Source organism: Danio aesculapii, chromosome 8 (genome assembly GCF_903798145.1).
Source record: "Danio aesculapii chromosome 8, fDanAes4.1, whole genome shotgun sequence".
Lineage (NCBI taxonomy): Eukaryota > Metazoa > Chordata > Actinopteri > Cypriniformes > Danionidae > Danio > Danio aesculapii.
Genome location: NC_079442.1, coordinates 22,934,564 through 22,951,527, shown reverse-complemented (window position 1 = coordinate 22,951,527; position 16,964 = coordinate 22,934,564). Strand labels below are relative to the sequence as shown.

The 16,964-nt window shown below is 33.4% G+C and overlaps 1 protein-coding gene across 1 annotated transcript in view; it reads right to left on the bottom strand.

Annotated features, from left to right (window-relative positions):
- Positions 1 to 8,443: 8,443 nt before the first annotated feature.
- Positions 8,444 to 16,964, bottom strand: part of ralgds (ral guanine nucleotide dissociation stimulator) — a 30,510-nt gene continuing 21,989 nt past the window's right edge. The window contains 11 exon segments of the mRNA XM_056463436.1: positions 8,444 to 9,201; positions 10,089 to 10,203; positions 10,329 to 10,396; positions 10,399 to 10,586; positions 10,588 to 10,607; positions 10,689 to 10,760; positions 12,070 to 12,334; positions 12,440 to 12,561; positions 13,141 to 13,173; positions 13,265 to 13,351; positions 13,532 to 13,609. Coding sequence (XP_056319411.1) covers positions 9,026 to 9,201; positions 10,089 to 10,203; positions 10,329 to 10,396; positions 10,399 to 10,586; positions 10,588 to 10,607; positions 10,689 to 10,760; positions 12,070 to 12,334; positions 12,440 to 12,561; positions 13,141 to 13,173; positions 13,265 to 13,351; positions 13,532 to 13,609 — 1,224 coding nt within the window. The 3' untranslated portion in view covers positions 8,444 to 9,025.

The following is a 16,964-nucleotide window of genomic DNA, read 5'->3' as shown; positions in this document are numbered from 1 at the left end:
TTTCAAACTAATTCAACACTTACCCGTGAGATGAAGCTACTATCTTCTTTCTCTCCTCAACTGTGGCTAGTCGTCTCGATAGTGATGGGTTTAGCGCTTATATAAAGACCCCTCTGACATACGCAAGTAATTTCCAACCTAAACACACGTGGACAAAATAAATACATAAAAACTGGAAAGTGTTTTTTATTTAATGTGTTTTGGTAGCATTTATTTTTACAGTCATGATTTACATGTAAATATACAGCCTTATCATAATCAGTGTTGGGCAATAACGCATTACTAGTAATGCGTTACTGTAACGACATTAATTTTGACAGTAACTAATACTGTAAATTTTTAAATATATTAACTCCGTTACCATTACAATATGATGCGTTTGTCCATTACTTGGTAAATTAATTAATTTTGGCTGTAGTCTAGCTTACATCTTCAAGGTGAAGCATTGTGGGATGCCAACCAACTACCAAACAGAAGACGTCATGTATGAACACCAGACTGGACGAAAGTAAAGCGAACACAGAGAGACTGAATGCGTGAGAGAGACACCGAATGCATTCAGAGTAGACAGAGTGTGCACGCCTGAGAGACTATTAACATTACTCTTATTAATTACTAATACTACTATGTCTGTTGTTTCAAATAAATAAGCACACGTTTGTTATCTGTATAACAAATTGATGAGTTTAGTAGACACAGTGACACATTTCTGTTATATTTCAGAACACGTTATTTAAATAGTGTTGTATTGACAGAAAACTGCTGTGATTTTGCACTTTGAATATACACAGCTTACTTTCCATAAGTTGCTGACATACCACGTTTAATTGTGGTAGTTTGAAAATTACTAATTTTTTAAAAAGCTGTTTTATGTGTTTGTTTGCTTAAATTACTTCCATTTATTTATTTACTTCTTACGGTTTTGTGTTTGTTGTATATTGTTGCTATTTTCCTACTCAAGCTGTGAAGGAACATGTTTAAGGGTTAAATACAAACTTTTATGATGTTGAAGGAACTTTTATTTTGTAGCATTTTGTTTCTAAATATATTATTCAGCTGGTTTATCATTTTTTTATTTTTGTGCTGCTGGTCTGACTTAAATTAATGTTTAAAAATGACCTTTTATTTAAGTCTGTTCCGTGTTTTAGTTGTCAGAATGCAAATGAATTTCAATTTTCCATGCAGCACTGAAGTGACATTATAAGGGCATTATTGGGAGGGTTAAAATGTTCTTTGGAAATGCAACTCAAAAATTACCTTTAACAGTAATGCATTACTTTTGGTGTAAGTAATCGATAGAGTAATTGAGTTACTTTTTGAATAAAGTAATTATTAACTGTAACTAGTTACTATTTTTCAGTAACTAGCACAACACTGATCATAATTACTAACATGGTTATTAGCATAGTTACTGTCAAAAACTGGATAATAACCAGATCCATTCCTAAACCTAACCTTAACACATGTAATTACCTTATCCTACAGTACGCTTTAAGGCAAGTACACTGTACATGTTAAGTACACTTACTGTAATATAAAATACATATTAATGACAAAATTTCACATTAATAAATGCTAGTTTAAGTTCAATTAAACATTTGATATTTTTTTTTAAGGTTAGACTAAATAGACGTAACCAGTTCTTTCAGTGACTGTTTACCTCAGGTAAATTAACACTGTGTTTACTACAACCACACCTCAACAAATCTGTTATTGACATGACTTTGTATTCATTTTTCATTTTTATATAAAAAAAAAAATAGCAAACGTGCTCATGTTCATGCGAAAACGTACATTTCTGTTTCATTTAATATTACAAAAAGGCTGAAATCGCTTTAATTCACTACATATTCTAATATTTATGACCACATTTCAAACTAACTACCGTAATTTACATCCTTAACGTTAATAAGTAATGCTACTCGCAGTTCTACATAGTAGTCATCAGTTCTGTCAGTGACTGTCAATTGTAAACTATATTGTGTTCAAAACAACAACACCGCCAAAAATACATCTCTACTTGAGATATAAAATATCCCGGGGTGGTTTAGACATCAATAAAGTCCTCTCTTATCGATCACACAACAAAATAAACACAACATTAGCGAGCTAGCTACTGTATTAGCATCCATAGCAAAGCCATCTGCGGTTTATACATTTAAATCTTCGTGAAAACGATCATCTCGTTGAATTACAAACCTCCGATCCAATCATGTAAAAATCTCCATCTTCTTCCAGTTGGAATTTAATGGGTTTCTGTCCGTATGTCTTGCTTAAAGCCATGTTTGACGTTAGCGCGACTCGTTCCGCTAAACATGAGCAGTAGCGAGCGGCCGACCTGACCTGTGTCGCAGGAAAATGACGTATGCAGACGTACCTCAGGAAATACGACAGAGGATTTTGGTTTGCATTTATTAATAAATACTGAGGTTAATGCTGGGGATTTTAAGTCCTATAGATGCCATATACAGCCATATACAGTAGGCTATAAATGAGAAAATATGTCTTACATATTATTTTTTCAAAATTATATAATTTTTTTTCTTATTATCATTCAATCATTTTCTTTTCTTAAAGTCCCTTTATTAATTTGGTCGCCACAGCGGAATTCACCTATATCACATGTCTCTGGACTCTGGAGGAAACCGGAGCACCCAGAGGAAAACCACACGAACACAGGGAAAACATGCAAACTCCACACAGAACTGCCAACTGACCCAGCCGAGGCTTGAACCAGCAAGCTTCTTGCTGTGAGGCAACAGCGCTATCCACTGTGCCACTTTTCTTTGGTTTATTCCCTGCTTTATCAGGGGTTGCCACAGTGGAATGAACCGCTAATTCGTGCAGAAACACTTTATCAATTATCAAATTATTTAATCAATTTTCTTATTTATTTAATCAAACAATTTCTGTATTATTTATTTGTTTTTAATAAAATCATTCATTCATTATGTTTTATTTATTTGAATTTTTTAAATGCCTTTTCTCCAGACTTATCCACAGACCCCATAACACTTCCTTTAAGCCCTGAAAGAGTCCCCAGAGCCCAGTTTGAAAACATTTTATAGATGACCTAAAACAATTAACTAGTAATCTCTTTAGAAACATTATTAAACTTTGTCAAATATCTTTAGTAAAGTTTAAAGGTGTATATAACCCTTTTTTGACAAACTCAATGAAAGCAATATAGTTTAATGCATTTATTTCAAATTTCTTTTATTAGGTTTTTACATGGAATATCAACCATAACAGTCATTTTATAATTATCCATCCATGTTAGTGTTTACCCTACCCCAACCCCAGTTGAACATTTCCCTCCCTCAACAGCCTCTGACTTCTCATTAAGAAAAAAGCAAAAAAAAAATAATAATAATAATATGATAAATAAAATTAATAATTAACCATAATGATAAAAAGGTAAAAAAAAATAAAAAAATTTAATAAAAAATAACTAAATAAGATGAAAATAAATAATAAATATGTTTTTATTCCTATGTTATTGCTCAGTTTAAGAATCAAGAGAGTTTGCTAGTAGATAACTAAAAAGGGGCGCCACAACTTGTCAAAGGTCTTTAAATAACCAGTAAGTGATAGTCTAATCTTTTCCAATTTAATACAAGTAAACACTTCTTTTATCCATGCATCAAAAGATGGTGGAGTGACATGTTTCCACTTTAAAAGAATGAGACGTCTCGCTATTAAAGTAGTAAAAGCTAAAGCCTTTTGGACCATTACTGAAAGGTTGGCATCTACTGCCAACCCAAAAATGGCCAAAAGTGGATTTGTATCCAGATCTATGCCGAATGCATCTTTTAAAGTTTTAAATATTTTAGTCTAAAACAAATAATTTGGGGCATTCCCACAACATATGGATGAGATCCGCTGGTGATTGTTTGCACCTATTACACGCATCGCTGACAGAAGGGTATATTTTAGCAAGTCTAGCATTAGTGTAGTAAACCCTGTGTAGGATCTTACATTGTATAAGCCCATGTCTTGCACATATAGAAGAGGTATGTGTGAGCTCAAGAATATGCTCCCAGTGTTCATCAGAGAACTGAAAACCTAAGTTCTCTTCCCAAGCACCTCTGGTTTGATTTGCAGAGCTTGGGTTAATATTGTGATTCAGGTTTAAATGGTAGAAATGCAATGTTTTGAGTGTGTTCAAGCTTTAATAAGTTATCTAATGGAGATTCAGGAGGTCGATTTGGAAAATGAGGAGAGTTTTTGCACAAAGTGCCTGATTTTGTTTAATGCATTTATCACAGTTATTTATCTTTTCAGTCAGTTTTTTATTTATTTATCAGTTTCAGTCAGCCCTCCTTTGATTTTTCTTTTTCTTTGTTAAATATTTCCCAAATGATGTTTAACAGAGCAAGGACATTTTCACAGTGTGTCTGATAATATTTTTTCTTCTGCAGATAGTCTTATTTTTTATTACAGCTAGAATAAAAGCAGTTTTTATTTTTTAATAAACATTTTAAGGTCAAAATTATTAGCCCCTTTAAGCTATATATTTTTTCGATAGTCTACAGAACAAACCACTGTTATACAATAACTTGCCTAATTACCCTAACCTGCCTAGTTAACCTAATTAGCCTAGTTAAGCCTTTAAATGTCACTTTAAGCTGTATAGAAGTGTCTTGAAAAATATCTAGTAAAAATTATTTACTGTCATCATGGCAAAGATTAGAAATGAGTTATTAGAACTATTATGTTTTGAAATGTGTTGAAAAAAAACTTCTCTCCGTTAAACTGAAATTGGGCAAAAAATAAACAGGGGGGCTAATAATTCTGACTTCAACTGTATGTGCAATTATAGAGTTTAAGCAGCTACATTTCATACAGTGAAAACATCTAAAAATGATAACATCTAAAATAAGGGTTTTATTCAAATAAAAAAATTACATTCACTTAAATATTAATAACTTAAATAAATATTAGATTAATTGATTAGAAATAACTCCCTAAAGTATGTATTTTTTACATAAAGGTTGTTTGTACAATTATGACACTAATCAAAGAGGCGAATTTCGTGATATTGATTATTCGATGAAAATCAGAAAAAAAAGTCTTTTGCTTTCATTGATGCTGAAAAACAATAACACACAAATCTGCAAAGTCCTTGCCACAAAACCACATTATTTGTTTTAATTTAACTGTTCATTTAAATAGTTATGCTAATATAATATAGCAATTATAAATTATATTTAATACTCGTCTCAGACTATAGGATCCGCATTGAACATCGTATTGAACATCAAAATGAACAACAACAACACATTAACATCAAGTATCGGGGTCTCAGCGCCCCCCACATTTATTTGTAAGTTCTTTAAAAAATGTAGTGCTTGTTTGTACATACAAAGGTGCATTTATTAATTTATCTTTGCAACGATAAAATTATAAATAAAACAATTATAAACATGAATAAATAAAACGGGGCGACATTCAAAGTTTGACATGAACATTCGGAGTTAGGTTCAGACATACAAAAGGGTAGAAAAAGGGGGACCAGAACAAACAAAACGCAGTGTGGATAGATATGGCACGTGTCGAGCGACAAGCTGCAGGCAGAAATTTCACATCATGTTCGCGCGCAGCGTACTGACAGCAAGGAGATATTTGAAGAGTGGATCACTATTGGCATATCAGTTCTCCGTGCACTTTGATCATTTCAGAAATTATAAGTAAAGCACAATCTATATTTTGTTCCAGTTACACAGTTGGCATAGTAGCAGAAAAGCACCAACACTTGGTGCATTTCTTTCATCGTATGACAATATAAATCCTCTTCACCACACACTCACACACCAACATTCTGAAAATCTTTCCTGAAGGGAACAATATTCCCTTCTCACGCTAAAACACATAGTAAGAGAGCACTCATGGATGTAGTTAAAGGGATAGTTCACTCAAAAATAAAAAAAGTGGTTCCAAACGTTTATGCGTTTTTCTTTTTTCTGTAATACACAAAAGAAGATGTTTGAAGAATGTTTGAAACCTGCAACCTGTATTTTGTTCAGACTACGAATGCCAATGGTTATCGGTTTCCAAAATTCTTCGAAATAACTTCTTTTGTGTTTAAATTTAAAAAAACAACAGTAAACGTGAAGTAAAGTTTCATTTTTGTTTTTAAATTATCCCTTTAACTTCACATTGCAAAAAGGCGTAGCAGGGTGAAGCCACTCACAGTGTTTGGTACAAAAAAGCCTTTCGAGTTTACAGCGTTTTATAATGTGAAACACGTCTGCAAATGAAAGAGAACGGCTTTGGCATTGATATATTTTATATGCATTAAAAGCATTAATAATATTACTTATGGTTATTCAATAGCCATAAATAACAGCGGGCCTGCATCTGAGACCTGTCATCTCCTCCTGCTCAAACGCGACTTCGGAAAACCTTTGTCATAAAGGAAACCAAGTCACTTCTATCAGTCATAAAAGAATCATTCAGTCTCGAGTGAACCAAATGATGCCTGAAATAAGGGTGTGCAATATAGCATTTGTTTTCATAGTAACGATAGTTAAAGTTTTGCTGAGTGTTGTTATGCTGACTTCAGATCTGTCATGAATTAATAAATGGACACCAAAACTGCCAGCAGGTGGCAGGAAGTACTTCACTACATATTTCTTACTGTACAGTGTGATAAAAAAACAATGTGTGAGCAGAGAACTATTTACTATCCTGTAAGGCCGAGAGGGATTTATGAATGGAACTGAAACGAAAACTGTAGCTTGTATGTGATCATGACAAAATGGCATCCTGTATATAGTCATACTGTATAGAAAGTCCTCTTTAACTGATGTAGAAAAGTAAATTGAAATAGAAATGTAGTGCCCACTGAGAAAGTACGATTCATTCAAAATGAGTAATTGATTTAGAAATGAGGCCACTATTACTGGATCTTTGAAACATTGGCTCAAATAATTCGTTCAGAAGCAGACTCGTTCAGTGATAAAACACTGTAGTGTTGAGAAACAAACATCGGCCTTCAGTTTTATTACTTATTACCTATATTTTGCTTCGTTTATTGTTATATATTTTTTCTCCTGAAAAATTATAGGGTTGTTGTAACTGCATTCTAAATCTTTTGAATCATTTGTTAAAAGTTGCTCATTCAAATTAAGTAAGTACTAATGAATCATTTGAATCTTTGGCTCAAATGATTGGCTCGAAATATGTTTCCTTGGGTTTTGTTATTTATAACATTACTAACGTTTTATATTTTGCTTTCCTGACAATATATAGGGTCGTTCTAAATGCGTTCTAATAGACTTTTGAGTCATTTGAATGATTTGTTCAAAATGGCTAATACATGAAGCAAGTATTAATGAATCAATGAAACATTAACTCAAACTGAATCATTAGCTCAAATGATTCGTTCAGAAAGAGACTCATTCAGAGGCAAAACTAGCGTTGAGACACAAACATTGGGCTCCAGTTTTGCTACTTAAAACATATTTAACATATATTTTATATATTTTGCTTTCTTGACAAATTATACGTTTGTTCTAACTGCAATCTGTTTGACCTTCGAATCATTTGAAAGATTTGTTCAAAATTGCTACTTCATGACGCAAGAAATTAAGTAAGTGTTTTTGAATCATAAGCTTGTGCTTCATCCCACTCCATTTTCGACCATGTTGAAATGTATTCTTTTGTTGATGATATTATATGTATGATACTTTGTTCAAAAATAAATAAATCAAAAAAAAAAAATCATTGAAACATTGACTCAACGTGAATCACTGGCTTAAATGCTTGGCTCAAAATATTTTTGCATTTGCTTTTGACACTTAAAACATATATATTGTTAAATATTTTGCTTTCCTGACAATATATAGGGTTGTTCTAAATGCGTTCTAATAGACTTTTGAGTCATTTGAATGATTTGTTCAAAATGGCTAATACATGAAGCAAGTATTAATGAATCACTGAAACATTAACTCAAGTTGAATCATTAGCTCAAATGATTCATACTGAAAGAGATCATTCAGAGGCAAAACCTAGCTTGAGAAACAAACACTGGCCTCCAGTTTTGTTATTTAAACCATATTTAACATATTATATTGATATATTTTGCTTTCTTGACAATATAAGTTTGTTCTAACTGCAATCTTAGACTTTCGAATCATTTGAATAATTTGTTCAAAATGGCTACTTCATGAAGCAAGAAATGAAGCATTAATGAATCAGTGAAACATTAACTCAAATGATTCGTTCACAAACAGATTCATTCAGAAACTAAAGACTGCAGTGTTGAGATGAACAACGTTGGCCTCAAACTTAGCTTACTTGTGATATTACTTAACGGTATCATATCCAGAAAAAAAAAAGAAAATAAACCCCACGCAGGGATATTTTTTGCTTTCATAACTAATAGTCATTGCAAGTGGACTCTCAACATGTGTTTTTGTTTGGTTTTGCAAATAAAAGACATACCGGATGATGACAGCTCACACGGATAAATATTGCACACCCCTTCAGACTGTATCAGTTCGAGGAAAACAGGCAAGCTAAACTGGCAGCAGCAACAGTCAAAAGGGCCATGTAAAAGAAGAAAAACAAAAAACAAAAGACTGTACACTTTACACATCTTGTACTGTACATGTAATACTGTCACTATTCCATGAGCAGTCCTAATGTTTGAGAGACTGTGACAAATTTTGCGACTGAGTCCAGTGGCAGAGATGAATCAAACAGAAAATTCGTTTAGAATTTTGAAAAGGACAGAGGACCACAAATCTTGCTTTAAGGACCGTTCTAAAGTGCTTGAAATGTTTTTGTTTAGTGTGCTCATGCATGAATGTGGCTCTTAAGTGCAGTCTTAAGGTAAACCTTGTAAGAGCCACGGTGGGCGGTTGTAGAGGTTCCGTAGGGACAGGAGACGCAGAGGTCGCTTCCTGTCAGAACATAGAAGCTCGATAACACAACAACTCCATTGGATAAAAGATCCAGATAATACTGTAGGGGGTTAATAAAGTGACTCTGGATAATCTCCGACAGCTTCAGAGTGTTTTCAGAAGAAGCTCTTGGGGATTTTGAAGCCTTTCTGCTTCATGCGCGGTAGAGTCAAGCTCGGGGAGCTCTTCGAGCGGCAGGTTTTTGGGACGCCACGCTTTCTCAACAAGAAGTCGTAGTTGGCAGTTGAGTTCATGGCGTAGAAAACATTTCCATTATCTGGGATTCTGAGTTCTGTTGCGGGAAAAGAAAATCAAGGTTAGATATGGTGACAAATTAATTTAGAAAATGGAATCAAAGTTAAAATGCGTACGTGTTATGTTTGAGACTGAAATAAATATATAAATTAAATGGTTACTTAAAATGTAGCTAAGATCATAAGCAGATTTAAATATATTAATAATAATAATATAATAATAATGATAATAGTAATAATAATATTTTTCTCAATTTCTCAAATTTTGGCCTTTTCCCATAAATCTCAGAAATCAAGTCAAAATTGCAAAATATCAAGAAAACAGATAAATTGTGAAGTAAATTGAAAGAAAATTGTTTCATTTTTATTATTATTTTATAATTTTATATTTTTCAATTCTTGCCATTTTAAACTCATAATGTACATTCTTTAATTCTTTTTTTACTACATGAGAGATTTACAAGACATTACAAGATATAAAATTCAAAAATATCAGAATTGTAAAATTAGTCGCAAAAAAATACATTTCTCACTTTCTCACCTATTGAGAACGACTTTTGGTGGACACAAGCTAATATCTTCCAATAACTAATAAAAAACAAGCTCTTTTTTGCTTGCCTACAGTTAGTGGCTGGGAGTGGGGGGGGATCAAAACAGTCCTGTTCTTAATCTTGTTTAGTGTGGTCAACTGTGGTAGATCTTTTAATTAGGCCAAATTTCTATTTTTATTTATTTATTTTTGTTCTTTTTATTGTTACACTTTCTATTATGTGCCTATTGCTGTTACTGTTTTTATGCCCACATCATCTGTTTATTTTTTCTCTGTGAAGCACTTTGTGCAGCCTTGTGGTAGTTGGAAACGTGCTATATAAATAAATTGAACTTGAACCTGAACTCTTTAATATTTCATTTTTCAATTACTTACCTTTATGTTTTGAGACTCTCTGTAACAATTCATAGTCTTCAGATTTGTCGTTGTCCAGGTTGTGTTTGGCCATGGCTTTCCTAATGACCCCAGGGGTTTTGTCCTGACTAGTGACCTGAAAAACATGATCATTAAGATTAATCTGACACTTACCATAATATATGATTTTTGCCCTATACAAGGTTATGAACGCTCCAATAATATCATGTGTTCGTATCTTTCATAATTTCTCCCACTCACCAGGATGCTCTTGTACATGTTGCCGTTGTCTGAGTCCAGGCTGACTCTGATGATGCAGCAGTCGTTCGCTGCTGGTTATAGAGCGGCAGACTCAGAGACGAGTAGTCTGAGATGCCAGAGACTGAGCGCTTGTGAAAGTTGAAGGTGCGTCCTGTAAAGGCTGAGACTGAAGATGAGGAGGAGGAAGAGGAGGAGGAAGATGTGGAGCTACTGCAGCCTGACTCTAAACACAAGCCTGATCCAGACGCCTCCAGAGAATGGGGTGGGTGATTCCCAGAGCTGGAGAAGATAGATTTTATTGTATCATGTTTGAAATAACTTCGTTTCAAAGGTAAAATATGGTTATGAAAGTCCAAATACCTTAGTGGAGGAATCAGACAGGAGCTCTCCTGTGTCTGAGGTTGATGAGTGTTTCACAGTTGGTGTGGATGTCTGGAGAAAGATAGAAAGTCAGGTTAATGCATTTTGAATATGGCTCACATGCAAAAAGCAGTTTTCAAGCATCTAAACAAAAAAGTGAGATAAAACGTTGCATTTCTGTGCATAACTATGGGTTTTGTGTTTTTTACATTAAAATGTAGTTTTCTTATACTTTTATATATTTTGTTAAGTATATGTCCGAATTTTGCTACATTTTTATATAATCTAAATGATAATTTATGCACTACAACAATATTTGACCCATATTTAGAATTTTTATAAGTTATTTGAAACAGTAAAGCACAAATTTTAACTGCATATAATATGCTTTCTTTTTATATAGAATCACTTTTTACACATATATAGTTTTTATTAAAAAAATCGATCAAAATAGCTAAAAAATAAAGTATAGCTTTTAAATTCAAAAATTTAATATAAAAATTTTATTTAAATTAAAATAAGATACAAAAACACAGAAAAATTATTAAACATCCAGCCTTAGGAAATACTTACATATAAAATAAAAAAATAAATTAATTAATTAAAAAAATTATATATATATATATATATTATATATATATTATATATATATATATAATATATTAAATTCTACATTGCAAAACTGAGAAGGTTATGTGTTAGCTGCATCACTGGCATAGTTCTTTTATTTTATTCAATTTATTTTCAGCTTAGTCCCTTTGTTAATCTGAGGTCGCCACAACGGAATGAACGCCCAACTTATCAGCATATGTTTACGCAGCGGATGCCCTTCCAGCTGCAACCATCACTGGGAAAAATGGCATAATTATTTCTATCATAATTGTTTGTTTTAAATTTCTGTAACTTGAATTAAAATAAAGTACAAAACACTTGTTTGATTTCTGCTAGTAAAGCCATATTTCTAAAATTAAGTTGAACTTGATTAATTAATGACTAAAACCACTAATAAACTGAATAAAAATTTAAAAACTGAAAAAAAAATGACAGAACATAAAAATCTTTTAAAAGATTTTACTAAAATGAAAAAAAAAAAACTCAAGTAACCCAGTGACACTAAAATAACACAGATCATGTAAATCAGGGGTGTCCAAACTCTGTCCTGGAGGGCCGGTGTCCTGCATATTTTAGTTTCAACCCCAATTAAACACACCTGAACCAGCTAATCACGTTCTTTCTGTGTAAAAAAACTTCCAGGCTAGTGTGTTGAAGGAAGATGGAGCTAGACTATGCAGAACACCGGCCCTCCAGGACCGAGTTTGACACCCCTGATCTAAATATTAACACTGATGGCAGGAACTATAAATAAAACATAGGGCCTTACTCTCTGACTGCCTGATTCAGGAGAGTTAAGCAGGCTGAGACTCTCGTCTGCATCCGAGCCGCTGGATCCTGCAGAGGTGAGGCTGAGGGAATCGGCTCCGTCTTTAAAGCAGTCTTTAAACTGGCTCAATCGCGGCTGCTCAAAGGACTTGGAGTGAGACGCAGCGCTGCTGTAGCCCGACTCCTCGCTCATGCGCTTCATGATGCCTCCGTTCTTTTTGCACAACGACTCAGATGGTGGCTCAATATCACACGACATAGAGTAGCTGACACAGAAAGATATATTACATGTATAAAAATATACAAATAAACATCGACTCTTTAAAATCTTTTATTTTCATATCCTCCATGTTTTAATGTGTCTTTCTCACCTCTCAGTCTCTGTAAGTTTCTCCACTCTCTTAAACCAGTCAATAAAGCGCTGGTTTCTGCTGAAGTTGTAATAATTGCAGGTCAGCTGCAGCAACTTGATCTGAGCGATCACTTCGAATTCCTAAACAGATCAACACAAGCAAAGCACTTCATTTGTATTCTTTTATTTAAAAATGTATGCATTTAAGTGCGTATTTTAATATTTAAATGGTCTGAAAGACAAACAACTTTGTAAAAAGTGGAAATTTTACCTAAATAAGTTATTACTAAGGGTTTTATCACACGGCTAGCATGTTTTTAGCAAAGTTTACACACTGAATGAATTGGCATGTGCCATGTGCTAAACCATGGGCTAAACATACTAGAATCATGTTGGGAACTTGTTCAAACACCATGCTAATACATCTTAGCAAATAGCTTTGACATATTAGCTGTTTGCTAAAACAAGCTAGAAACATTTTATTGATATCTGTGAGTAAAACCTTCAAACTTCAAGCTTGTCTTATTTTAAATTTTGTAAATCTTGCTTGTCAAACCAACACCAAAGTTTGTCATCAAGTATTTTTCAAGCATCACATAATTTCAGTTTTAGGCTACTATCTGTTTTAGGCCCTGTTCCAACAGCTAAGCTAGCTTGACTAAATCAGCATCCAGGAACAAAAACTATTAATTTTATAAAATAACGTTTTTGTAGACTCACCTTCCTTCTCTTCTCAAAGTTAATCAGTCCGACCTAAAAAGTAAACAGAACATTACATAAATTAGAATATTATTTCATAACAAAAACACAGATCTTCATTTTCTCCACTTTCTGTCCCTCTCACCTCCAGATGGTCTTTCATAGCCGTATCCAACATGACGAGGTCAGTCAGGAAAGTGCCAAGGTATGGAATCGTTCCTTGCACAACACCCTAAACAACAGAGAGGAAAACAGAGACACTTAATAAACAAACAATTTATAATGTTGTAAGATTACATTTACTGTAAGCTGTAGAAACTGACACCTGACACGTTTTGACCACAAGAGGACGCTGTTTTTTCAATAATATCAAGTTTGACTAACATAATATCACATTTATGTTTGTACACACCATGTCTCTTTGCTGCTGGTGTCTCCTCTGGGCTCCTTTGTGGTTAATCTCGACTATGGCAGATTTAGAGGTGCCCTCCTGTGGAAACATCAGGTTCGAATCATCATTTTAGCATTTCACTGACGTAATACTTGCAGGCGTATAACCTCAAGTCAGATAAAGCTGTCAAAGTGGAATCTTAAGACTGCACTGTCATAAAATACCATGACGCAGAATTGACATGGAGTTTAACTGTATGATCAGGGAGTCTAAAATAACTTTGTAAAGGTTTAGGTTTGAGGGTTTTACTCAAGTCAGTGCTTTACTCATGTTACTAAGACACGGCTAACACTTTTAACACTTTTAGCATGTTTCTAGCATTGTTGGCATTATGCTAGTTGTATTACAGTTAGTAAACATGCTTTTTGGTACACTGACTACCATTTGTATAACCACAAACACATTGGTGTTGTTAGTATAGCAAAGCCATCATACATTTGTGCTTAATTGCAAAACTTTTGTAAAATTTTATTTATAACCCATGGTTATTTTTGTTAAGGTGATAAAAGTTAGCACTAAACTTAAAATTGTTATCAATCTTTAGACTGCACCATCATGATATATACCATGACAAAACAGACATGGAGTTTAACTGTTATGATCAGAGAATGTTTAAAAATTAGATCGAAAATGTTACTAGCCTGGTTTTAGAGGGGTTTTGGCTACTTTCAGGCTGGTTTCCAGCCATTTTCAGACTGGTCTTAGCAGGTCAGGCTGGAAAATGACCAGCTAAAACCAGCTTAAACCAACTTGACCAGCTTGGTTTAAGCTGGACATATCTACTTTTGGCTGGGCTCCCAGCCTGTCTAGGCTGATCAAGCTGGTTTTAGCTGTTCATCTCCCAGCCTGACCAGCTAAGACTGGAAATGGCTGGAAACCAGCCTGGAAGTGGCCCAAACCCCTCTAAAACCAGCCTGGTTGACCAGCTAAAACCAGCCAACCAGCCTAGGCTGGTTTAGGCTGTTTTATTCAGTAGGGTTAGCATCAACTTAAAATTGTTATCAATCTTTAGACTGCACCATCATGATATACCATAATGGTCATGGAGTTTAACTGTTATGCACAGAGAGTTTTAAAAATACATTAAAAATGTTTTTAAGACAAGGCTAACATGTTTTAACACCAAGCTAGCATGAATTAAGATGTTGTTAGCATGATTCTAGCATTGTTGGCACTCTGCAAGCATGAAATAATGTGATGAACATAGCATGTAGCCTAAGATGTGCTAAAACATGCAAGATATGTTATCGTTAGCATCTAAGCTAACACTGTTACCCATACAAACAGAATGTATTTCATTACACCATTTGTATAACACCTTGGTTAAACTGTGGTGAGTAAAGCATCCATTAGTATAGTTTCCATTGTGAATTTGTGGTTACTATGGTTTAACTACAAAACTGTTTATTATTATTTATAGTAAACCTATTGTTTGTTTTTATAAAGGTAATACAAATTAGCAGCATACGTAAGATTGTTAGCAATCTTTAGACTGCACCATCATGATAAGCCATGACGCAGAATGGACGTGGTGTTTAACTGCATGTATATATGAGATATGTCGGCCAACACCCTGGGGAAGACCTTCTGTGTTTAGGAGGAGTGTTTATCTGGCTGTACAGAGCAACTATGACCTCATGCCAGGAATTCCCTCATAATGAATGGCAGCAACTGCTAGTTTTTCAGCCTCAGCTCACATACCAGAAATGCTTTCCACCGTTCTCCTCTAGATTGCTTTCTAACGTTGAATGTACGCAAAGGAAATATTCGTCATGCGCTCTTTCTTTCTATGCAAATGGCAACTTTCGAAAGTTACTTGTGGGCTGGAGATAAAGATCACAACAAACAACTTAACCTATTATTGAACCTCTCACTTCCTGAATCACTTCTGTGTGTTTAGAGCATCAGTTTGCTAAAACAAGAAAAAATTTTTCAGTGTTCTTGTTGTTCAGCAATTAAATGTTTAGAAGACTTATGCTTAATTCAAGAAAACAAATGTTTACAAAATAATAAATATAAAAACTATTCATTAAAAGTCTTTAAAAGTTTTCTTTAATACTTTAATACAGCAATTACACATTATTATGATCAGAAAGAGAGTAAAGACATTTATAATGTCAGATATTGTTTCTTTAATTTAAAAAATAATTTAGAAATGTAGTTTTGATATATTTACAGTAGATTATTTACTTAATATATTTATAGAACTTAATCTTTCCTTTATATTCTACAGATTTTTGGCATTAAAAAAAAAATAATTCACCCATACAATATATTTTAGCTATTGCCAAAAACATACCTGTGCAAGATAAGAGTTTTGTGGTCCAGGGCCACATAAAGTAAAAATTAAAATATATTTTAAAATATTATTAAAATTTTCAGCATCATTACTCCAGACTTTATCACACAGTCCTTCAGAAATAATTTTATATGCCTAATTTCCTGCCCAATAAACATTTATTAATATTATTATCAGTCACTGTTGTGCTCCAAAATATTTCTGTGAAAACACTAATATATATATATATATAATATATATATATATATATATATATATATATATATATATATATATATATATATATTATATATATATGTGTGTATTTTTTTTTTTTTTTTTTTATAAACTCAAAGGTCAAACATAGTCTGTAACATCAAATCTGTAACATTATAAATCTCTTTACTGTCAGTGGTTAACACCTTAAATGCATGCTTGTTTCAAAGAATATCAATATAATCTTAAACTTTGAAGTTTAGCATGCTTTGAGCCACTTTTTTTATATAAGCACAAATCAATTTGAAACGGAAATGAAACAAAAAACAAATAAAAATGTATATAAAATTATATACAATATGTGTGACTAGCCACATAGCTGAATCCAAAATTACTGTTAAAAATTCACAAAAGTTGCGTAAGACCTTTAACGTGAATGGCTTATTTCGAGACTATCAAATGCAGAAGCTGGCTAGCTAGTGAAAAGTGCAACAAAAGCATTTGACGCTGTTCTCCAGAAAACCCAGCAGGCCAAGAGCGTGAGGCAGCAGGCACTGATATTGTGCAATAGAATATAGCTTTCTGTTTACCCTGCAGCTGCTATAGAAACATGGCTTTAAAGTGCTGAAAGGAATAGTAAGTCACTAAGCGTTTCAGTGAATGACAGTGTGATATAACCACATCCTGTCTTCCTTCAGCAGCACATACAGCAAATGCTGGTGGTTTTGTGGTGCGCGTTTAAAAATTTGAAAAATGCTTGATTGAACATGTGACTTCTGACCAAAGGTGATCAGACTGGAAAAGGAAGAGGGAGATTTCTTAGATCAGTGGTCAAAATATCAATGAGATCTCAATCAGCATTATCTATGAATTAAAAATAGAGACAATACATTTAAAGAT